Source organism: Haplochromis burtoni, unplaced genomic scaffold (genome assembly GCF_018398535.1).
Source record: "Haplochromis burtoni strain Fernald_Lab_line unplaced genomic scaffold, NCSU_Asbu1 Contig_18, whole genome shotgun sequence".
Taxonomy (NCBI): Eukaryota; Metazoa; Chordata; class Actinopteri; order Cichliformes; family Cichlidae; genus Haplochromis; species Haplochromis burtoni.
The window spans coordinates 2,420,865-2,445,790 of NW_024582379.1; the positions used below are offsets into that span (position 1 = coordinate 2,420,865).

General features: G+C 37.9%; 1 protein-coding gene across 2 annotated transcripts in view; it reads right to left on the reverse strand.

Moving 5' to 3' along the window:
- stpg2 (sperm-tail PG-rich repeat containing 2) overlaps positions 1 to 24,926 on the reverse strand; it is a 59,513-nt gene that overhangs the window by 15,117 nt on the left and 19,470 nt on the right. For both annotated transcript variants that reach the window (XM_014331478.2, XM_014331485.2), the window contains exons 8-10: positions 23,529 to 23,688; positions 21,948 to 22,111; positions 21,635 to 21,727 (exon numbers count right to left, since the gene is read on the reverse strand). In XM_014331478.2, the coding sequence (XP_014186964.1) occupies positions 21,635 to 21,727; positions 21,948 to 22,111; positions 23,529 to 23,688 (417 nt within the window). The remainder of the gene's footprint in view (positions 1 to 21,634; positions 21,728 to 21,947; positions 22,112 to 23,528; positions 23,689 to 24,926) is intronic.

Here is a 24,926-nt window from a genome sequence, read left to right on the forward strand (position 1 = left end):
ACAGACATCATCTTTAAAAGCCTGAATGGCACAATGGCAATCATAAATGCCATCATGTCCCGTAATTGTAAAACGGTGTGAAAATGGAGTTGGCGTACAAAGTGAAATTCAGCAAAGCCACCCTGTGCTCTGACAGACATGCACAGCTGGAAACTGAGAATATTTCGAGCCTGAAAAATGAGATCTGCTGATTCAGAGTTTGCACGCTTTTTTGTGGAAAAAAAAAAGTTTAGAGAGAAACTCAGAGTTTGAATGTGTGACAGAATGACCAGCAGCTAAATTGCCAACTGCTTTCTGCAGCCCAATCAACCAGGCAGGCTAAGATGCCCCGATATGTTTGGAGTTCATGGTGACAGAGTTCGCGGCAGGGGCAGTACCTGCCTGAGCCAGTAAATTTGGTCCAGCTGAGAAGGAGAAAATTAGAAAATTTGTAGAAAATTTGCAGAGGTTAGACAGAAGAGCTGCGAAGGCAACCCACACTATGGTTGCCAGACAAGACTAGATAAGACACTGACATTGACGGCTCCACAGGTGGTGGATTAAGCAAGCCACTATTTTCCGCATTGTTCAGATCCAAAGATAATTCATAGCTGTGCACAGTGATGCAAATAGACAGGGGTTGGCTCCATGTCGAGGTGAACTCGGATATCTGAAAACAGGGACAGGTGTTTCTTTTTTTTTACCCTTGTCACCTCTGAGTGTATTATGAACTGCACAGCTTTAAAGAACTTTCTCCTCAAACGTTAGCTCCGGGATACCTTTCAGGAACTTTGTTGTGCAAAACAAGCTGCACCCCTGAGAAATTAAATTAGTTAAATTAGCACACCCCAGGCAATCTGCTCACTAAAGGGAGCACTGCTAGCACCAACAAGAGGAGTTAAACTAATGTTAAACTGGCAGCTGACAACAACGCCAACTAGTAATAGTTAACTATGATGACAGAGCATTGTATGTATGTATGTGTGCTCATATGTGGGCCTCATATGTGATCACGTCTATCTTCAAAACTGTGACTATAAGTGTCTTTAACCAGGACATGAAACTGCATGAAATCTATCTGTTGTACCAACCAAATCAACCTAAATGTGCACATACACTGAAAGTTTGTAGATACTACACTCCTACAAAAAACAATGTCAGAAACAGATTGCATCTCCAACATGTCACAAGTAATTTCTTGCACATAGACTACATATCAGATTATTATAACCTTAGTGTTTATAATAAATATTAATACATAGCTAATTCACAGAGGTACCCTTGGTGATACCAGTGATAGAATTTTAAATCTGAAATGGAGAATGGGTGAATCGCGGGTGAAACTCGCACTTCGACTGCTGCAGAGGAACCTCAGTTACTGGGGATTTGTCAGTGGGTCTCTGAATAATTGATGCTGAATGCTGAATATAGCGGCACGATCCACTTATCCTAAACATAGGAAGGCTGTCATTTACCTCACGCTGTCATTTCCCAACTGCTGCATTCTCCCTCTCCTCCTAGTGAGTCGTCCATCTTTAATCACTTTTAACTGCGGCCATTTAGCTTTTCATTATAGACACAGCAGGGGGACAAGGTGGCAAGCACAACATGTGTACAACAATATAACCGTACACAAAACATGGAAACATTCAATTTGAAGATGCACATAGAAAAAAATCATTTCTATGTAAATGTAAAACTGAAATTGAAAGAAGGTGAAGAAAACAGTGACACAGTCTCCTGTAGTTTGCCTGGTTTGGTTGGTGTCATAGTTGATTTAATACAACTGACACCTGTAGGCACATCTGTGGAGCCCTATGGTCTATAATTATACCGGAATATGGAACAAACCATGTTCCCAGTAGTAGTCATCAACTATTGACAGCACTCAGGTTGACTTTAATTACACACCCTTGACATTTAGACAGCTCAATACTTGCCTTCTACACACACACACACACACACACACACTTTTCTTAATGATTCTGTCACATTGCCCTTGTCTGTCTGAAAGTGACTGAGTGAATAAATACAGTAGATGCTAGATACATGTTTGTGACAGCCAATGGTACAGAACAACATAAATTAAATATTTTTATGTTGGTATTTTTATAATGCAAGTCTATCAGAAATTAACAGAATATAACTATAAGTATTAATAAGATATTAATTAAGTAATGGTATTTTTCTAATGCATGCTCTCACTGAAGGATTAAAAATTAACTACAAAAACTGAATATGTGTGCATCTCCACATCAGTTGTTAGACCTCACATTGCTGTGTCAAGTGGCTGGTGCTATTTGAAGAAAACAAATCTCTTCTCAAGAGGGCTGCTGCACAATTTCACATTATAGTGAGGGTCTCTGTGGAGCATTCGGTTTATTCATGAAAAATGTTTGGAGCACACCTCTCAGAACTGTTACCTTGATCAAGAAAAATGAAGTTGTGGGAACAATTTTTCCTTGTACAAAATTTTATGTTTATTATGGTTATTTCTAACTATTTTATTCAAAATTTTTACAATTTCAGCCATCATGTATATGTATAAATGTTGGTTATTTTTTACTTTTTCATGCACATACGTAAAGTATCATTTCTACAAGAACAGCCAGAATACTATCCTTTAGTATTCTCACGCATCCTCATTCACAGCTTTAGAAGAGTTTCACCATGGCTAAATCCAAACACAAAGTGAGATGTTTCATATTATCTTTTTACAGTATAGCCTTTCTTCCGCACCATCTCCTCTCATACTAATGACTCAAGCACACTTGACAGTGGCTGTATTAATGATCTGGCGGTACGCGCAGTGACAGCTTTGACTAATGGTCAGGCATAACATATGAGGTGTATGTGTGTCTCTGTCCATGTGCACATCCGTGTGTGTGTGTGTGTGTGTGTGTGTGTGTGTGTACGTACATCCCATTCTTCATCATCTCATTACTCATAAAACCTTTCACTCTTCTTTTCAGAGTGGAATGCTATTTTCAGACTTTCAGACTGTACTTCCATGCTGGATATAATATATTTTGACTTTCTACCTCTCTCCTGCATATATGTATGTATGTGTATGTATATGTATAGATAGATGGATAGATGGATGGATGGATAGATAGATAGATGTGTGTGTATGTATGTACGTATGTATATATATATATATATACATACACAGTCTGCATGTGTCTTCGGAATAATATTACCTGTTTCCAGTGCAAAGACTTTCGAATCCTTAAATTCTCTGTTTAATTTGCTCTCAAGTGTAGGCAATTAAGACAGTTAAGTCCATGCAACACTCTACTTACTTTTCAAAAGTGCTTAGACATCTGGGGCTGTGATCAACACCCAACAAGAGTACTGTTGGCCTAAATACTAAATAATTCTAGCAAAGAATTTTCCTTCAGCAAAGAAAAAACAGTGGGAGATTGTGTGGTTCACCCAGCTGCTATATAAAGGGTGTTACTGGTTGAATTAGAAGAAAAATAAATTAATGGATTGTAAATCTATAGACACAATAATAGAATTTCTTTATATGACAAGCACTGCACCATTTTTTTTGTTTAATCAGCAGCATTTGTTTTATTTTCTTTTGTGTGTGTTGTTTTGCTTTGTGTAACAAAATGGAGTGATGACATTTAAATGAAAGGAGAACACCCAGAAAGCACTGTCTATCAGTGTGTCATAGGCACAGCTGGTGTCTCATCACAGAGCCTGATAACCATCTGTCTGATTTTAGTAGTGGAGGTATGGTTGGTGTCGTAAGGCCTTAATGAGGTTTTAGACAGGTCTTCAATATAGATGCAGTGACAGAAGGAAACCATATGGGTCCCATTTGCTTCCTACTCACACTTTATGGGCAGCAGTTATTCTAACAATTTGCTGACAGCTACAGTTTTCTGCTGTGTTTTGTAGTCTTGTAATCTTGCTTTCTCCTTAATTTATTTTTATCCTTGTCTTTCCTTGCATATTTACTATTACCTTATTGCCTTGCCTTTCTCTTTCTTGAGTTTCTTTTTGTGCTGATTTTTGCTAGCTCGGTCTCCATCACTCATTCTTTTGCAAAAGTGCTCAACTTCCTGCTTTAACAAACTTAAATGTACACATCCATAGCTGGTTGGATTCTGAGGAACAATTGTATGGAAATTTTACATTTCTGTCTTGATGAACCACAGTGAACCGAGACCTAACACGCTTTTCTTTTTTTCAGTCACATTTACTGTTATAATCAGGGATGCTCATATTGAATATTGCCTGTAATCCTTGTAGGCCAAAGCTCAGGCTTCAGACAGCTTCCGACAGTGTTTTATAATGTCATTTGGAAGAAATATAGTCACCTCATTGATTAAAAAGAATGCTTTTATGAATGGAGGGAGGAATTGGCTTCAGTAACATCAGGGGCAGAACGGTGGTACAGTGGTTAGAACTGTATTGTTGCCTCAGAGCTTAAAAGTCCTGGGTTTGAATCTACCAACCACCCAGGGCTGAAGCAAATTAATGGATGTAACTTGTTTCAGACAAAGGATGAACTGACGCTCTGCACCAAGGCTGAGTAAAACCCAACAAAGTTCTTCTAGTGGTATCCAAGAATACAAATCTGAAGCTCAAAATGTGAGCATAATAAGTTCCCTTTAAGTGACTCCTTCTGACTGATTTATGCAGCAATCACAGACCAATCTATAGAGTGGGGCAGGTTAATAATCCTGTATAAAGTCTGACACCCACAGCTGGGGCCTTGATGATCTATGATAGATCCAGCAGTGTTCCAGAAGTGCCCAATTGAGTATAACACCCACGCCAGGCCTTACACCTTACTGGGCTTTACTTTTCCTGCTGTCCCCTGGCCGCCTGCCTAGATGACAGTGCACTTGGCTCCTAAAATCATCACCTCCTACTAAACAGCTGTCCATAGCCAAATACACACAAAACACACAGCTGCTGCATAAAACGGATACATGCCCACACCTGCATATGGCAGCACACACACACGCACTCAAAAAAAGGCACTAAACACACAGCTGCTGGCCACAGCTGGTGCCCATACTTTGGACAGAGAAATACACATGTACATAGGCATGCACATACACAGAGTGGACACAGCTGCTTAACACATGCGTCTCCTTCATCAACTCGAAGAGTGAGACAAAGAGAGAGAAACATCGAGAAACCGATTAACCGTCAGAGAAAAAAAGGTAATGCGAGGGGAGAAAAATATCTAGAGATGGTCAAACCAAAAGATAAATGGTATACAAGCAAAAAGAAATCTGTAAAGATTAGAACAAACAACTGAAGCTGAGAAAACTGGCGGCATAAGTGAAATGCAGTCCTCTTAATAGACAAAGACAAGATCAAATTAAAGAACCAGGCCTGCTACATCTCACTTCTCCTAATCCAATCTATACGTGGAAAATAAGTTTTTAATTTGTTTAAATACTGATCTCTATTCTGGGCAGTGTCACAGGTCTGCAGGTATCTGCTGACGATTCCATTATTCTCAAATAAATAAATACAAATGGGACCCAATCTCTCGCTACTTTCAAAAGCAGGTCGATACAAATAAGATTTGACAGAGCATCGTCCTGACGCTAGAAAGAAAAGATGCATCTGAAAGGCTTCATTTATCAAAATCGCAGCATTTTACATCTGGCTTTGTATTAATGCTGCTAGCTGACAATATTTCTTATTTGACTCACTCTAAGCAACTGATTTGAAAGAAACAGTGGACACGTGAAAGGAATCATTACCTACTTTATTAAAGACTTTCCTCACCAGAAAGCAGACGGCAGACTGGTGGATGTTAAACTGAAATGTTGTTTCAGTGCTTGGCACCAAACATTTAATTTAATCCTAGAAAAGCAAGCTGACCAGAGAAACTTTTAATTAAGTTTCTGAATATGCTTCTAAATGATGCTTCGATATTTTGGCATAGAGCATGTTACAGTAATGGGTAAACTTTAACAAATCAAGCAGATGACAGACAACCTTATTTTTTGCCTTATTTAATTGGCAAAATAAACAGTTTCCTCTTAAGTAGCATTTTAGTGTAAGAAAGGTTGTTTACATTGATGATTCTGATCAAAATACAATCTGTTTGTTATATGTCTTATAATACAGTGTAAAGATGTGAAATCAATGGAAAATATCTGCTAATTAATTAAGAAAATGTAAAACAAATGATTTTTTTTGTCTGTACATGATACAGATATGAGTATTTAATGACAACAGCCCAAACACCATACCAGCAATGCACATCATGGGTGTGGCCTCTGCAAACGCTTGTTGTACTTTTATGAATTTGCCAGAAGTCATGTTGTGTTTATCCACCTTCTTTCGTAAAACGTCTTTTATTCCGAGTCACAGACTGAGGAGGGGCTGTTTTTCAGTTGACTTGTTTTATAACAGCGAGACAGCAGGGAGGTAACAATAACCAGGACTTCACAGCAAGAGGGGAAGAGTAGGGGGGAAACGCCAGAAAAAGAATTCCACCAAGCGTATGTGATCTTTTTTCTTCAAGCAATAACTTAGATAGCATCCACACATCATCAAATCTGAAAGTGCAACACAGACAAGTTCCCCATCTGTGCCCTATCACACATTTTAAGACGTACTTGTGTTTCTCTCTCATTTCTTTGTCTTTCCTCTGTTGCTCGTGCATCCAGCCGCATTTCCCACATTTATTCCTGTGCCTCTGACACATTCCTTTTACTGTCTCTGTGGTCTCCATTATCTCTAATCTTTTACGTCTCCCCACCCCCTCTACAACCCACAATACGCTGTCTTTGTACACTGAAAAAGATTTGCAACAATGTGCTATAGTGTTACTAAACATCTACATTTTCATCAGTTATGAATCAATGAATATGTAGCCGTCTCACTCAAGGGAAATTAAGCTTACCACGCCTTAATTAGAGGACAGGTGGGATCAGAAAAAGACATTTTTGCATTAAGCAAGTAGCTATTAAAAGAAGTACCCTTCAACAAGTACCCGTTGTTTACTCTTAACCAATATTGACATTTTACAATAACATGTTTCAGTGAAGCTTGGAACTATAATGTTGTCAAGTTTATTTATATAGAGCATTTTGGCACAGCAGACATGTAGACCTGTGCTGCACAACAATCAATAAAACAATGGAGAAAACCAAAAAAGTAAGAGAACATAATTACAAGCATAATTAAAACATTAAAACTATGAGCCTGAGAGCTTCAATCAATTCTCTCTAGAAGCCAATCTAGTGCTTAGAACTATCAGAGCTATCAGTCAGCTGAAATAAGAATATAACAAGGGGTATAAAACTGTAATTTCTGTGACTGATATTTTGGGACAAGCCCATGTAAGAATTTATAAGTGAAGAAAGAGTTTTAAAAATGAATCCTAAACTCCACAGGTGGTTAAATATGTTCATGTTTCCATTTACCAGCCAGGAATCTAGCAGCAGCATTTTGTCCTAACTGCATTTGTGATAACAGCACCTTGCCTACTCTAAATAAAGAATATCAGTCTGGATGTGATAATCACCCTCTCATTGTTTTTAAAAGAAAGCAAAGGTTTGACTTTACCTAAAAGTCTTAATTGAAATAAGCTATTTGATGACAGGTTTAATCTGCAACTTTAATTTCAGGGTGGAAAAAGATTAACAATTATACAGAAATTGACATGATACATGATTCTTTATATGAAGGTTACAGAATGAAGTGATATTTGTAAACTGAGCTTTCTGGCATCAAGCGAGATTAAAAACCAGGATTTCATTTTTATTCTCATTGAGGGCGAGGACGTTCAGCAAAAGCTGCATTTTAACCACAGCTAAATACAATTTTCTTTATCGCATCTTCTATGGCACCTTTATCAGTCAAAGTATCTGTCAATAGGCTCTGAATATTAATCTTTTATGTGAGGACTGACAGGAGCCTAACTGAGAATATGTATGTTCTCCTGAAGATAATCACTCTTTATTTTGGACACTACGAGCTTTTGGCACATGAGGTACAGGATGCTGTGATGCAACAGACAAAATGTGACTGATTTAAATGAGAGCGCATCCTTTGCCCTCTCAAGCAACACAAAGAAATGTTCCCTAATCTGACACCTCCAACAGCAGCATGACATTATCTATAATAGCTCCCCAAACTGCCAACCTTTCATATCATATCACTGCTACTGTTAAAGTTTGTTAGGGTTAGGTAAGGTAGCAAAGTTCCTTGATCCAACTTAAGACAACATAGTTTAGTTTAAGGCATTAATTAAAGGCAGTAATTTTGGTTATTGTCACAACCAGTGGTGATAACGGTCAAAAGAAATCAGCATTTCTAGCACAAAGTAAAGTTCAACACAGTCAGGCTTTCTTCACAGTTTGCACTCTATTCAGTGGCTTTAGTGAGATATGACTTAACAAGCTGCACATATAATACGTATTCCCCCAGCAGAGACTATATATTGTGCCTACACTAGCTGTAAATGAAATAACTGTTGGAAAACAGGCACTTCCAGCAATTTTAAACCAAAATTCAGAATGTAATTCCCTCCGTTTTGTTTTTGATTCTCTCAGCTGTAGACTCAGCTCCTGTTTAAGGCTTTGAAGGTAAGGATTAAATATAAAAATAGAATTCAAAAATAGGCTCACTCTCTGGACAAATGTCATCTGCAACAGTGCAGATGTCCTGTTTTAGGATCACATATTAATGCTATGTTATAGAAAAATAAAACTGTTATAAATTGTTTGATGTCAATAGATAAAAAAGAAAACCAATGAATAAAGTTCCATCTAAGAAGCTGTATGTCTTACTGATCCTCATCAGGGAATTATGAAGACTAGATGCTAATGAAAAACTTTAGATCCACCAACTGTCTGTGCACAGAAGTCCGATGGGTGTTCCAGGAAGTGGGTTAGTGACACTATTTTATGGAAAATCAATTGGTCCGTAGGCAATGGTTTCCTGCCTGCTGATCTCTAATCTGGAACATAAATTGTCCCGGAGCAGGTTAGGATTACAGCATAAGTTACCAGGGCGATTTACTCCAGTGAGAAGGGAAAAACCCTTAACACTAAAATTACCTGGATAAAACAAGACCTCAGGACAAAAAACTGTGGTTAAAGTGGTGCTAAAGTCTGCTAAAGTCGTTCCTGTGCTAAAGGATTTTACCACAGGAACGTAAACATATGTTGTTTTTGGACATTATACTCACTTGGGAGACTCTCCAAAATGCTGTGTAATTTTTGGTGTATATTCATGGTCTGAATAATCTAATCTGGTTTTAATGAAGCCCAGGCACTGCCTTTAATAGCAATCTCACCACAAAGAGCAGTGAAAGTTTTGTTGTTTACTACAGTTAATTAATATTGTAAGAGGTCATGGAAATCCCAACCTCTAAAAGACACCAGCAGAACCTTTAGCTTTTGTCATTATATGCATTTATAAAGCAGCTTTACCTTCTCCTCTCCCTCTCTGTCTCACACACACACACACACACACACACACACACACGCATACAGACATACACTCAAAACATGTCACAACATCAGACCTGCATGAGTACATATAGTCCCACTCATCTTCATCCAACATCTGGCTCAAGTCAGTGAAGTGTCAGTACTGTTTTGGTCAAACAGGCAAAAAAACACATTTATTTTTTTCTGAATAAATTTCTAGGCAACACTCAATCTGACAGTTCAAACAGTTTCTGACATGATAACTCTTAAGTGCTATAAAATACCTACTTGTTGTATTATATGTGGCTACCTTGTTGTGGCTCCTAATAAGCCTTAAAACTTGTGGATCCACTAACAAATCAGTGTTTGCCCCACCCCAATGAAAACTGTCACTTGTGGAATTTCAAGTTATCACTTTGTTGCACTTTATTGCTTTTTACTTTTAAATATGGGAATCCCACTGTATCTTGTTTAAATGTTATCCTAAATAGTGTATATATATCTTTATAATGATTCACCATCAATGTTTGAGGTATGATTAGATTTCTCTCCCTAGGATCGTATGAATTGTTTTAAAATTTTCAAGGGAGGTGATGCTGAAAAAAGGCTATTTTACTAGCAGTATTAAATACGGGACAATATACTTTAACCTGTACATTCATTTTGAAAGTCTTATTATATTGCAAACCTTAACCAAATATAGACATATAGCTGACGAGTATTCATTATGTATTATACAGACAGTTTCTATCCATATATTTTCTTAAGCACCTATCAAATTCAGAGTCACAGGTGAGAGGTGGCGTACACCCTGGACAGCTTGCCAGTCTATTACACTCACACCTACAACGAATTTAAAACACAACATGCATCCATGTCTGTAGACTGTTAGAGGAAAATTACCTGGACAGAAAAAACATAGCCACAGGGAGAACAAGCAAACTACATTTGGATTTGAGTGCCAAAGTTTTTTGCTGTGAGATATTCAGCGCTGACCACTGTGCCGCCCACATTTGTACTTCAATCTTAATAGAATGTATTTCTATAAAGTAACATTTATTCCTATAAAGTTTGAGCAAGCAACCTGTTGATTCCTGTTTCTTTAACAGTAGCCAGTACATTTCCAGAGGCTGCATTCATAGCTGTGGCTAAATAAGCATTTGCATGCAGAGTTCGCATATAGTGATCAATTTCAGCCAGTGGATCCAAACAGAGCAGCAACAATCACATGATACCTGGGAAACAAACAGGATACACTTCACTGAGCACAGAAAGTTTTTGTATGCATCAAGTATTAGTATCAATGAGGACTGGTATTCAATATATGCCAGCCGGGGTTTGACTTTGTGTCGGATCTGAAAGGAAATAAGTGGTATCACACATCACAAGGAGGAGGGTAAATCAGCTCGCACAACAGCACATAGCCGTAGGTCATTTCCTTTCTTATTTTGTTTATTGCTGCAAGCAAACAGAGGAGAGTGAGCAAGTATAGAAAACACAAAAAGATAGAAAAAGGGAGTCAAATCTCTCACCTGAAAAAAAAAACAGTCAATACCGCTACAAAATGCAGCAGCAGGAGTCGTTCCACCCCCGGTTTCCTCTTCACTTTTTACTTTTCTATCTATCACATTTATGAAATGTTCTCAAGATATTCAAAGCATGATGGGAGTGTTACTGTCTGATGCCTCAGGGTAGAAGTGTCACTAAGCGCTCATTCAATCACTTAATTGTGCGTGTGTGTGTGTGTTGATCTCCTGTGTGTGAACCACTACAAATTGTTTGCAAATGGACCTATCTAGACATGTTTCTACATTCCAGGTGATATCGGAGTAATATGTATGTATTTATGTGTTTATGGGTGCATTTCAAATGAGTCGCGTTCACAGTAACAGCACTGTGTGTCAGTGTGTGTGAGCTTGCTTAAATTCTCACAGGGATTCCCATCATCATCATTACCCAGACAGCTGACAGTAAAATCCATATCAAATCTATAAGTCTATTTTCCTGTTTTTGTTCCTTTCTTTCATCACCCGACTCCCTTGTCTCCCATAAATAGAGGCTGCACCATGACATGCCATTAGCTGTCCATGGATATATCATAAAAATGCAATGAAACACAGAGACAAAAAGTCAATAAGTGACAAACCCTGGCCCACTGCATATTTTGCAACTCAACCATATCTCGCCCATGGCATATGCAACTGTCACACTCTCTGACTGAGTCCCGCTGCTTTTATTTATCATCTTTAATTTTTCACCACTTGTCCTCCCATCTTTCTCCCTTCATTTGAACTCTTTTTTCCCTCTTCCATCAAACCCCACCACCAACTTTCTACCCAGTTCCTTAATCTCACCCCCTTCATTCTCTGTGTAATTTCGCCACATGGGTTTCCACATTTCGGTTCATTCTGCAGCGCAGAGCAAGCGTTGATGCTCTTCAGCTGGATAAATGTATGTTTAGCAAACACTCTAATTATCTCAACCAGAGCTAATAGGATAGATAATTACACAATATACACAGAGGCTCTCTTTCGCGTTCTCTTTGTCTCTCCTTCAATCCCTCCTACTGTTTCTTCCATTTAGTTTCATCTCTCCTTTAATTTTTCTGTCTCTCTCAAATCCATTATGTGTGGTATCTTTTTCTGAGAGCAGTATATTGTTTTTTGCACTTGTCATCCACATTAATGAGGTTTTTCTTCACTGTGTCAGCCCTTGTCAATGATGTCTCTCTGTGTCACTACACACAGCATCGACTGAATAAGAATTTTATGCTGTATATGGCCAACAAACGGGATAGGAGGGAAGCACAGCAATTTAGAATCCACATACCTCCCCTTGACAATATATTTTGACTTGGTGTGCATCAATACTGGCAGGACACTCTGGAGCTGCCTCACACACTGTAGGTACAGTAACACCTAGCACAGTTACATATTTTAGCATTTAGCGTTAACTATGTTTTATGAGTGAATTAACTTCATTTCAGTACATGGCCCTTATTACCCATCATTCACAGGAACAAAAGCAAAATTATAATATATGAGTAAGTGTAAAATGCACACAGCCTGTGTATTATCTTAACAAGCAACAGAAGGAGCTGCCAAGCGGAGGATGGAAATGTCTCCAGCTGAGAAGTGCTCCCTTTTTTCTATTTGTTTTCATTATTATTTTGGCACCATTGATATATTATGAATCTTGCTTCCAATCAATGTCAGCGGTACATGTAATAAAAAACATGTTTAATATCATCTCTCACTGATTCAGTTTCTCTGAGAGAGAATTATGAAGTCTTCTTCATTGTCAGTAAAAGATATTAGTACAGATAAAGTGAAGTGTGTTTGACTGACAGAGACATTATTGCTTGGTTACAGTTTCTTCCATGAGGCAAAGAAAACTGCAACAAAACTCTTCATATTGTTGAATATTTAAATGGGGGCACGGTGGGGGGGGGGTGTCACTGGCCAGCTGGGGCCCTGCATGTGTTCACTCTGATACCAGGACTGTAGGGTTCCTCCCATAGTCCAAAGATATTTTTGTTTAAGATATTGGTGATGTACCTGTGTCAGAGCTCACATTTATATGAGAGTTTCCTGTGTTAGCCTTGTGTTAGACTGGTGACCTGTTCAAGGTATACAAAACCTGCTCTAGTTAATAACTTATTGTGCTCACTGAATTTTGAGCTTCTAGAACACGGGTGTCAAACTCAAATACACAGTGGGCCAAAATTCAAAACTGGAACAAAGTCGCGGGCTAACGTTAATATTTATTGAAATATATTTATTCCTCCAGATATAAAAATGAATCTTTTCTTATGGACTCAAACACGTTTAGCTGAAAAACTGAATATGGAACAAGCAAAGCTTAATACTAAACAATATATATATAAATTAGCTGCATAATACCAGTAGGCCAGCTCTAATAGTAATTTGGTATGGCTTCGCGGGCCAAATGTAATTAGGCTGCGGGCCAAATGTGGCCCGCGGGCCAGAGTTTGACACCTATGTTCTAGAAGGTAGGGGAGGCCAGTGAGGATACCAAAGCTATGCTATGTTTATGCTGTCTTTTCATCTTAATGTTACAATTAAACTATTTTCATATAATAGTAGATGTCGATATGACCATAGCTGAGGGAAGGGGCGTAGATCAACCGGTATATCGAACTCTTCGCTTTTACTCAGCTGTCTTTTCAACACACCAAACCACTACAATCAACCATCTATTGATCTCCCACTTCCCTCTATCCTCACTCGTAAACAAGACCCTGAGATACTTAAACTCGTCCCTGACCCATAGTGGGCATTCCACCCTTTTCCAGTTTGTCAAATGTCCGAGTTAGATGTTTTTCTTTCATCGCACTAAAATACATACATCTTGAGGACTATTTTTAAATGAGGCAAAACATCTGAAGATCTCAACTTGGACCACTTTTACATGTTGTCATATCGTAAGTCACAAATGCCCCCAAACTGCACAGATGAACAGATTTTAATCACATTACATTTATTGAGTTTCCATGGAGCGTTCCCTTTTTCTTATGTTTTTGAAATAGTTTTTGTATTAACTTGTGTATATCTGCCATAATTCACACCTGTTCATTAACAACAATAGCATACAGTCAGTATTTAGAGTAGTTACAGATCATACATTAAATGAGGAAAAACCTCTTATTTTCTGTTGTGCTATAAACATAAGAGAGGGCAAATTTCTCACACAAATCTGTGCGTAAATCATGCATACAGACATTTCGCACAAATCAGTGATTCATCAATATTTTCATACCTGGATTTGTTTGTACTCTACGGTCATTATTTATGGTCATTATTTGGAGTTTTCCAAAACGCTTTAAGTTAAAAAATATTCACAATTACAATTAAATAATTAAATAAAAGATTAAATTGTATGTAAAGAAAACAAAATGCTAAATGTGAGGGTATAGGATTTCATCTTTTAATTTACAAATTTTTCTAATTATTCTTAATCTCATTTTATTTTACCTTAAGTTATGTCGTCTTTCATTAAGAATGACTTCTGTTATTGTTGGATGTCATCACACACAGTCTCATTTCTTGGCATTTAACGGCACCGCTGATGCTGAAGAATACTGATTTTTTTCACTGCAGTGAGTTTCTCATCTCAGACTGACAGATCAGCTGCTCACTGATCTCAACCTGTTTTCTTCTCTTGCTTAGTCTCGTAGTCCTATAAACTTTGATGTCCAAACCTTTGTTAGTTTTGTTTTGTTTGTCTTTTTAATTTGACCCACAGTGAGTGTCTTGGAGGAAATGATAATAACAACCTCTGTCACTCCCATGGAAACACTTTGGAAAGCTGCATATTTCCTGGCTTCCTCCTCAGACAGTACTGTTTCAGTTTCTTGAGTATGACTTTCTAATCTTCATCACTGCTCAAGCCTGTTGGTTTAAGGTGTCTGAACAACATGAGTCAAATGTGTTATTTTTATTTATTTTTAATTCTACCTACTTTAGGATAGTACTGGCAAAATTGAATATTTATACTAATTGAGAATATAGTAATGAGATAAATGAAAGATTGCAGGACTGTTGTTAATGCTGGAAATAAACTAAAGCGGAGAAAGTTGCAACCTTTCACTTGCTGAAAATACAGAATAATGAGGCTCTGCTTCTTCGGTGAGTTTCTGCTTTAGTGGTGTAACGGTGGTTAATCTAAGGTGTTGGCTGAACTTTTCACTTTTACCTCATGGATTTTTTTTTATATCAAATAATACTCTATTTACTCACAGTCATTGCATTGTGTATCTCATTGAATTAACCAATAAGTTTAACCCACTGTCCACAATTCAATGACATCACAGGTTGCAATGTACCCCTTATTAAAGGAATAGCTATCACCTTACGATAAACCAATACCCTTACCACTGACAATTCCTCACTCTCACTAAATAAAAAAGAGTGAAAATCCACTAGAAACTTTATTAATCTTATCACTGCTAACAGAGATGATGTAAAGCAGAGATGTAGTTGAAGAACTTGACAGACAAAATGCCAAGTCAAATTTCTCTCCTGTCACTTCAAGGGACAAGGCAATACTTCACTGACTTATAGAAAAGGGAGGAATTCCACTGCCTCGGGTTGAAACATAGGTCCAAATTAAATTCTACACTTATTCTCTGCCAGCACTGCCTGAGGGTATCCCATGACCTTTGAGGGAGAAAGGCCAGTGTCAGGAAGGGTTGGACAGGAGGAGGAGAGAATGTGAAAAGAGGTATATGAGGTGAAAGAAAACAGTGATGAAAGGGGGGGGGAGATGTAGGGAGACCAGTCCAGAAGTGAAGAAAGAAGGTTTGGGGATCAAGGGAAATGATACTGGAAAACGCTCTGGATTAAAGTGGGAGAGAAAAGCAAACACTCATTTAAGCTGTGCTCTATACTCATAATCATCTCTCCTTTCATATCTGCCATTTCCCAACAAGGTGTGAGTCTTTCTTCTCCCCAGACAGGTAATCAGCCCCTATCAGATCCAGACCTGTGGGTAAAGTGCAGATCTGACATAGCTTCAAGTATTTGAACAAGTCATGTTGTGTTTGATTTAAATTGTCAGAAATTTAAGAAATCCACCACCAGATAAGACTCCTCAAAATCTTCCTATTAAATTATGCAGTACTTGTTACACAGTATACACTTATCAGCCACTTCGTTAGGTACACCTTGCTAGTCCCAGGTTGAATCCACTTCTCTCTTGAAAACTATTTTTTTTCTGACATAGATTCACTAAGATGCTGGAAACAATCCTCTGTGCTTCATATTGACATGGCAACATCACACAGTCGCTGCAGATTTGTCAGCTGCACATCCATGATGCGAATTTCCTGTACCACCACAACCCAATCTCTGTTGGATCAAAATCTGGTGACTGGTGAGGCCATTTGAGCACAGTTAACTCATTGTCATGTTCAAGAAACCAGTTTGAGATGATTTGAGCTTTGGGACATGGAAGTAGCCATCACAAATAGGTACACAGTGGTGATAAAGTGATGGACATGTCTAGGGTGTAAAAGTAAACCCTACACATGGTTGTCTGGGAAAATCCCAGCAGATCAACAGTTTCTGAAATACTCAGACCAAGTCTTCTGACACCAACAACAATGCCCTGTTCAAACTCACTTAAATGAATTTTTCTTCCTCATTCTGATATTCACTTTGAACATCAGCACGTTGTCTCAGCCAAGCAGTTACACAGATGACCTAACAAAGTGGCAAGTGAGTGGCTATTTAGGAACTGTTTAGTCATTAAATCTTTAGAAAACTAATTTGAAATTCACTGAGAGGAAACTTAATAATAGACTCCTCCCAAATAATGTGGAACTCGCCAGTAAACAAAAAAACCTCTTTAAAACAAATGATCAGAAAAATAAAAGTCACACAGTAATAGCAAAGACAAGTTAGATAACAGGTCTCCTGGATGTGTGTTTAACGCACTGCACAAAAGCAGCTTCTATCATTTCAACTGACATGGTGTATCTTTTATATTTCTGATTTCAAAAGCCATGAAATGTGAATAAATTCTCCAGCAAAATGTTGACCTTTAATACTAATTGAAGCTTTTAAGTCAAAGTACAGAAGACATAAACTCCCACACATAAAAGAGATAATAAAGACACACTTTTTGCCTTTATTCTTTTTTCCTGCTTTTTTGCCTTCTCATGTTTGTGATTGCTTTCTGATTAGACTCTTTTAATATCCATCCCAGTGGGGGACCGTTACCAGGGATACAGCCTTGGCTGAAGCACAGCATGTGGCTAACTGTTACAGCTAAGATGTCCCCAGGTGATTTTTCATTAAATGGTCATAAAGGGGGCTCTGTGTGCAGCAACTACACTTAGCCTCAGATCGTCCCCACCACGGACAATTTGAAGGTGCTATTGCCCTATAAACAAAACCACAGACAGGTGTAAGCGAGGAAAACAGGGTGGCGATATTGTAAATGAAAGCTGTTTTTTTCTGCTATTTTGAGAATGATGTTTTGATTTTTTTGTTTGTGTTTTTCCCCTAGCCCAATTTGGAATGTACAAAATCCTCTGTGCTGCAGTCCTCGTCTCTGTTAATGCCGTTTGCCTGAGGAGAGATGCAGACGGGCATGTGCTACCTCTGAGACATGTGCCACCAGCTGCTTCTTTTCACCTCGACTTCAACAGCCTCCCACCTGCAAACATGACCAATTATGTTTGCGTGAACACACAACCAAGCTGGAGGTACTGCGACTGGGAACTGAACCAAGTTAAAGCCGTTGTTAAATATTTAATCAGCTCATGTCTCCAGCATGTAATGAAAGCCTCCTGCTGATCATTTCAACTTGCAGACATCCAATCCTGATCAAAAACTATTAGCACATGACAATGTCAAAATCTGAACATTATGCAGATTCTGTGTAGTATGCTGTCAAGTTTTCTACTGCATTGGAATTTAGCAAACTAAGGATTCTAAGTGAGTCAGATCAACCATCAGCACAATATACTGCAGCTTGACAGAAAACTCAACTGAGCCATTGTCATGAAAAATAGCAAACGCTGCAGACAGATATATGAGGTAGAGACTAATAAAGAGGTGATCAGCACCACAATTCTTGATGGATCGCTCGCAGTTTTCTAATTAGTCCCAACACTCTCACTTGAGCTCATTTGTGATATGCAATAAAATCTGACAGATCTGCATTATCTGAATGCATAAACAATGTAAAAATGTATAAATATATACAGCGTGCTTACTGCATTTTTTGCCAAACTGCCATAAAAAATACAATGAGAATAAAAGCTTTAACAAATGCCCTGTTTTGCCTGATGGCATTTTAGTGGCAGGCACACAGTACAACTCATGAGGCCAGCAAAAATAATGTTTTGCACTACGCAGATAGTTTTATGACATTATTTTTCTGCTGTGCAGCTCATAGCACCATGAAACACAATTAAGTTAACATCTTTTGCCCAAATGACAATGATCTCTGATCTCACTACATGGCAGAGCAAGAGAATTTTTTCACTGGAGATTGCAGATGTGTGATATTAGTATGCTAAGTCGCAAATGGAGACCCATTTGATAATATTTTCATTTCTCGCACATGTCAATTTCTAAAGTTGAGCTACTTATGCAATATCGCGGTTCCTAAGCCCTGCTCCTTTGTCCCCAGAGTCCTGCTGGTTTAATGTCCTAACAGGTAGTTAATGGCATCCAGCTGGTGTCCACGGTGTAAATCCCTCTCTGAACATACATCAAGAACAAAACCCATTAAGGTTATGTGTCACGACCAGTGACTGTAAAGCATTTTTGGTTTGTGCAGAGGGGATGGAAAACCACTGGGACTTCAACGTCATCTAACTTGGGAAATACCATTATCATTATTTTTAATATTTAACTTCAAAGGGACTTAAACTGTCTGAGTTTCCTATAGTTTTAACTATTGATATAGTATAGTAACCAAATGGGATATAATAAATAAACACCACAATAATGCAGCACATTAAAACTGACAACAAAAAGTAGGAATTTCATTTGTCACCTATATACACACACAAACATAGAAAATGAATATGTATATAGGCAGAAAGCTTTTAATCAGCTTCTTTGATGTACATACAGTAAGTGCACAGCCATGATTTCGAATATGAAAAATCTGCGACAGCAGAGTGTGAAGTCAGATTGAACCGAAATATTACAAAGCAGCATCTTGAAGTCTAAATAAGTTCATTCTCACTCCTGAAAAACACTGAAAAATTCAGGCACATTCACACTGTGAGGAAAAGCTGCGCACTCTGCCAGTCAGTCTGTCACATCACTGTGCCATCACTCTCTGTCGCGCACACACACACACACAATAGAAAAAAGTCATAAAGGAGCATGCAGTTAAAATAAGAAAGAATTGTTGAGTGCCTGCATGTACACACGTACCCATATTGTGTAGTTTGTTGAGTGTCTATAAATAATAACACTGCTTATATCGCACCAATTTAATTAGAGTTGCTGAGAAGTGCAAACAAGTTCAAGTGGACATGTCAAGGCATGTTCAAGATTACTTGCCAGAAATTGATTTTTTCTTTGAAACATCCTGTGAGAGTGATTTGCAGAGAGAGATGCACATGAATCTCACAAGATCAATTGAATCCAGTGATGCTAGAGTTACAGTATGTACCTACAGATCTTTGCCCACGATGCCAAGTGCAAAATTACCCTTTAAACATTGTCTTTGTAGAGAGCACCAGTTTGCAGTGTTAAAATCAGCTCTGGGGACCTTTGCCTCAAGATGAAGATAACGCTTCTAACCTTCAGAGTTAATCAGAGTAAACAGCAGCTGGTACCCAGAAGGGTACTTGAAAGTACAAATTCTGCATCTTTAATATTCACTGTAGCTCAGGCAGAAATTCACATGTTCACAATTTTTCAGTGCTCGAGTTAGTAAAATTCAATCCCTCACATCCAGCAATTTCACATTTGCATTATTTATATGCAAGTAAATATTGGCATGTCTCATACAGGGCAAAGAAATACTGCTTCACATTCGAAACAGTTACTTTTTGCCAGTTGTCTGTTTGTTTAGATGAAAATCTGCAAAGACGTGGGATTTATTATAATTTTTTATCAAATGTAATATTAGATTTAAGCATGAAATATACCACCCAGGAATAAATAAGTCCTTCAATTTACAGTGTGTGTGCAGTTTCCTTTGGCTGTGTAGTTATCATCTTGTGTTGAGCAGTAAATTGATTCACTCTTGCAGGACTTCACATCTGTGAATATTTACACACTGAGGACCCAGTATGAAAAAAGTCCTGATCTCTCAACTTTAAAAACAAAAGAATATAAACCAACATTTGACACTGAAAAATTAAAGATATTAAAGATTAAATCATGACGCCACCCTGTTACACAGACCTAGAAACCGGACAGCGACCTCTCATACCCATCAGTTACCAGGGAAAAATGTATATATTTGCCAACTGGTTGGTGAATATACATTGCTGGGGTTTGATGACAGTACCTTTATGCACACTACCTGTGCATAAAGGTCAGTCCATGGCCCCCTCCAAACCAGAGAAAAACTAGAGAAAAATGCTCAAAATGAGATACACAAACCTACACCAAAACCTTCCTTGTGATTGTTTTGGAGTCTGGAAGGTTCCCATAGTTACCTGCAATGCTTCTGTGCATGGAGGATCTCAACTTGTCTGCAAATGCTCATGAACTACTCAGTGAGCAGCAGTAAAACTCTGAAAAGTGTAACGCAACTTTCACTTTGAAGACAAAGCCAAAATCTGTTTCCAATTTGGACCACACTTTTTCAAGTTGCCCTACCAGCACCTTCCAATAACAAGTAGGTTTTCTGATCGCATACTGCTCTGTCGCTGGTGGTTTGTTGCTAGCCTAGATTCCAGCCTCCAGTTGCCTAGGTAACTCTAATGTATGTTAGGGTATATCACTTAACAGTGTGCTGCGTTTTATTCATAGCTGCTCTAATCGCTTGCCTTAAAGCTGAGAAAGGTTTAACTCGGGACCCGCAGAGTAAGAAAGCAAAAGTTAACATAAACACCAAAATTTCTGGGGTTGAGATGAATTATTAAACACTTTAAGATAACCAGTTGCTGTAGAAATCTTTAAATTCAAGAATAATATCCTTATAATGGCATCTAGAAAAACAACAGTTTGAAGACAATAACATCAAAGTATTTAATATTGAATCATACAATTAAGCCTAAAAACATAGCTTCCTCTTGTTCTAATTTTGAGTCACACACAAAACAGTTTGATCATAAATAAAATAAATAACTGCTTTGAAAAATAATCAAAGTAACACTGAGAAGTGGAAAGAGTTTGGTATGTAAATATATGACAGATTTTGTATTAAGCAAAGCGGAAGAGAGCAAAAGGAGGATGTTCACAGGAAAAGTGACATCACAGAGGACAGGAGCAAGAAAATAATTATCACAGATGTGACCTGTTTTCTTCAGCTTAAATGAGCATTAGGAGGAAAAAGGAAAAGAAAAGAAGACAATCTGAGAAAATGGACTGCTGTGATGGCCCATTTATGAAACTAAAACCTTGGCACGCTCTACTGTTTTACTTCATTTCGGCTCTTCTGTTAAGTAGGTTTGAGAAGATTTGCAACATAAACTTGATCTCTGGATGGAAAATTGTCCAACAACAACAACTGTGGGAGAAACTGGGAGACAAACTCAGAGAAAGAGGACAGAAAAAGAAACTTACTTTAGCCAGCAGTGGTGAAGCCAGACGCTCTGTGACCGATTTAAAAGCCGCTGTGTGCTGCTGTTTGTAGCTCTCCTCTGTCTTCTTTTCCTTCTATATGCAAAACATATGACAATGACATTAATGTGCCCATACACGTGACAATATGAAAATGCAACGTATATGCAAGACTCTAATCAAGCTTAAACTTTTTAGGAGATTTTTTTAAATCAAAAAATATTGACAAACATATTGACGAATCTGGGACTAATCTCTAAATGATGTGATGAATAACACTGTGAAAACTTCATGACTTACTACTAATCTGTCCTACCTCATACTGTGCTGGACTCGGGGTCTCGACAGATTCCTTTTTGTAGAAAAGGGAGCTGCGTTGAGAAGAAGAGCCAAAGCCTCCCGTCTTGGTTTGAGAAAAAAACGCCTTTTTAAAACTTTCCCGGGCTAAGCCATGCTCAAAGACATTGTAGGAACCTGGACCTGGACAGACAGAGGTGTTCACTGTGCATTTTTACACACCTGACCTTAAATAAAGCAGTCCAGGACTACATCGTAATTGGTTGTTGTTCTACTTTCCCTCAAAACCAGCACTTGTTAGTTTTATCTGAAACAACTACGATGATGCAAATCTTGCCATTCAGGCACAGCTATTAGACACATGTTGCAGAGGTGTAACTTTGGCTTAGTGGCACATTTGGCAGGGTGTGTAGCATTCATGTTGTGCTGACTGGGAAGTGACATCTGTGCTACACCTGTGCTACAATAACTTTCATACGGAGGCATTTTACTGCTTTTCTAACATCTGTCTCCTCTGCAATATGTTGTGTTTACAGATGTACTTCAAAAAAAAACTGAAGAACGAACAAATGGTCCTTTGCACTTTAACCTAAGAAAATACATATTTGTTATGCAGAATTTGTTAACAGACACACATGACAAAATGCAGCAATATTCAAATATTCAAGGTAGCACAAGTGAAAAACATTAGCATATTCTCCTCAAGCTAAAATAAAACTAAGACTTTGCCAAAAACTTTTAAAAAAAGCAATAAAATATAACTAAACTATCTGTATAAAGTGAATCATCAGAACCATAAAAAATTAAGGCAGCTTCTTAAAATCAATCATGTGATGCATCACATCTGTCAGTTCTGCTCCACAGACTGCAGAGAGATGTTTGGAAAAGAAAATACAGAAATAGATTTAATGTTGGTGTGCTCGTAAAGTCTAAGGGTTGTTTTTACATAAATGACTGCTGTTCAAAGTAATATAGGTAGCAATGCCGAAATAGACGAGGCACTAGTTTTATTATTCCTTGTGTTGTATTTCAAAGGCTTAATGCAAGCAGACATCAGAAATTAATCATACCTCTATAAATAAGGGTTCACTCATGGGACAACACAGCGTGCTCTCTCACACACACACACACACACACACACACACACACACACACACACACACACACAGACACACAAGTCACGTCACTTTCATTTCTTTTCAAAATGTTAACACAAGCTGCAAAGTAGTACTTATTCTTAATTATTACTTGTTAAATTGAGTATAATGGCCATGTCAGGTTAAACTCTGATCTTTCAGAGAACATGGCTTGTTTAAAAAAGCATCAAAGGCTAATAAATACTGTCCTCTAACATTAAAAGGCAGCAATCAAGTGCAAGTCATGTTTGACATGGTATGAATATTAACTGAAAAGCCTCAGCTATTAACTAAGAGAAAGATCTATGTTTCAAAATCTGTGCAAAGCAAGAAACCCACAGTTTGGAGCAACAATTGATTACTAGATATCTGCTAAACTACATTCTACCGGTCAGAGGAAAATCACTGCCTGTGCATTCAAGTACACACAGACATACACACACACAACAAAAACATATACTGACCTGGTGTGGTGCCTTTTCTGTGGTTAGAAGAGAAGCGAGGTGCAGTGACACCGAATGGACTTTTCTTTATTCCTGAGGTCCTCTTCAGCAGCTCCAGGGCACAGCGCGGGTCATTATATGTACCAACAGGGGGCGACACTTCATTCACAGGGCCAAACCTCTAATGGAAAGAGAATAAAGAGAATGACACAGATGAACACGTGAAGGAAGAAACACAAAGTGAGGCGTCTTAAGTCAAGTATCCGGCACACACTGAAATTTCACAATTGAATGTTTAACAGCCCTCTTCTATCGATCAAATAGAGACCAACACAGTTTCATCTCCTCAGTGTCCATCTGGAACACAGTAACAAATCCAGCTGCAAATATCCACAGACTCCGCTTCAATCAGTCAAAGCTTTACTTTACCAGAGTCAGCTGGGCCCTCATCTCTGTCCAGGTCATTTGGGATGAAAAGCAGTGGTGGAGGAAGTTCCCATGGTGATATGGGTTTGTTTTTATATCAACAGTCTTTGTTCCTAATAAAGACGTTTTTTGGCAGAAGTATGAGCAAACATACACAGCTGAAAAAAATCAAGAGAGTTGGGGAAATTGTGTAATGATTGAACTGGGGTTAACATACAGTAGATATTTTGTTGGAGCACAGCAGGGCTTTGAGATGCTAATCTGCAAGCACTAGTTTGATTGGTTTAAACGACTACTGTATCACATTTAATAAACCTAAGTCATCAGCGTGATTAAGTTTCTCCCCTTAAAACCTAAATAAACTGAACAATACATTTTTAAAAATTCCAGATGTAGCAAATACTGTAAGATACAAATTAAAACTCATATATACAAATTAATATTTAATAATTATTTTTTAATACGTCAGAAGATTCAATAAACACTTCATTTAAAAAATAAATTTCTGGCAATTATTTAATAGTTCAGGCTTTAAAGGGTTAACATAAAAAACACAGGTGGGGCAGATGACATATCAATAGCATAAGCAGAGTAATAAATGAAAGTAAAGTTATTGCATTTCATCACGAGAAGGACACAAATTTCATGACAATTCATTCAAATACTCATTGAGATATTTCAATCAGTAACAAAGTCAGACAACAACACAAATCACTATCCATAAAGCCATAGTTCTTTCCTGCCTTTTTGCCTCAAATCTCAAATCCCAATTACATGTGGAAAAGCTCTTCTGACAAAACTAAAAAACACTAAAGGCAAAATAGAAAGAGCAAAAGTGATAATGAAATCAATGACACAAAAAATGAGAGCAGAATGCATACAGAGAGAACTAAGTGGCAGGATAGAAAATGAGATGGAGAAACAGCATCTTCAATGCAAAGATAATGATTCACACAATCAGGTATGTAATGTTCTTTGAACATTTTGCTGATG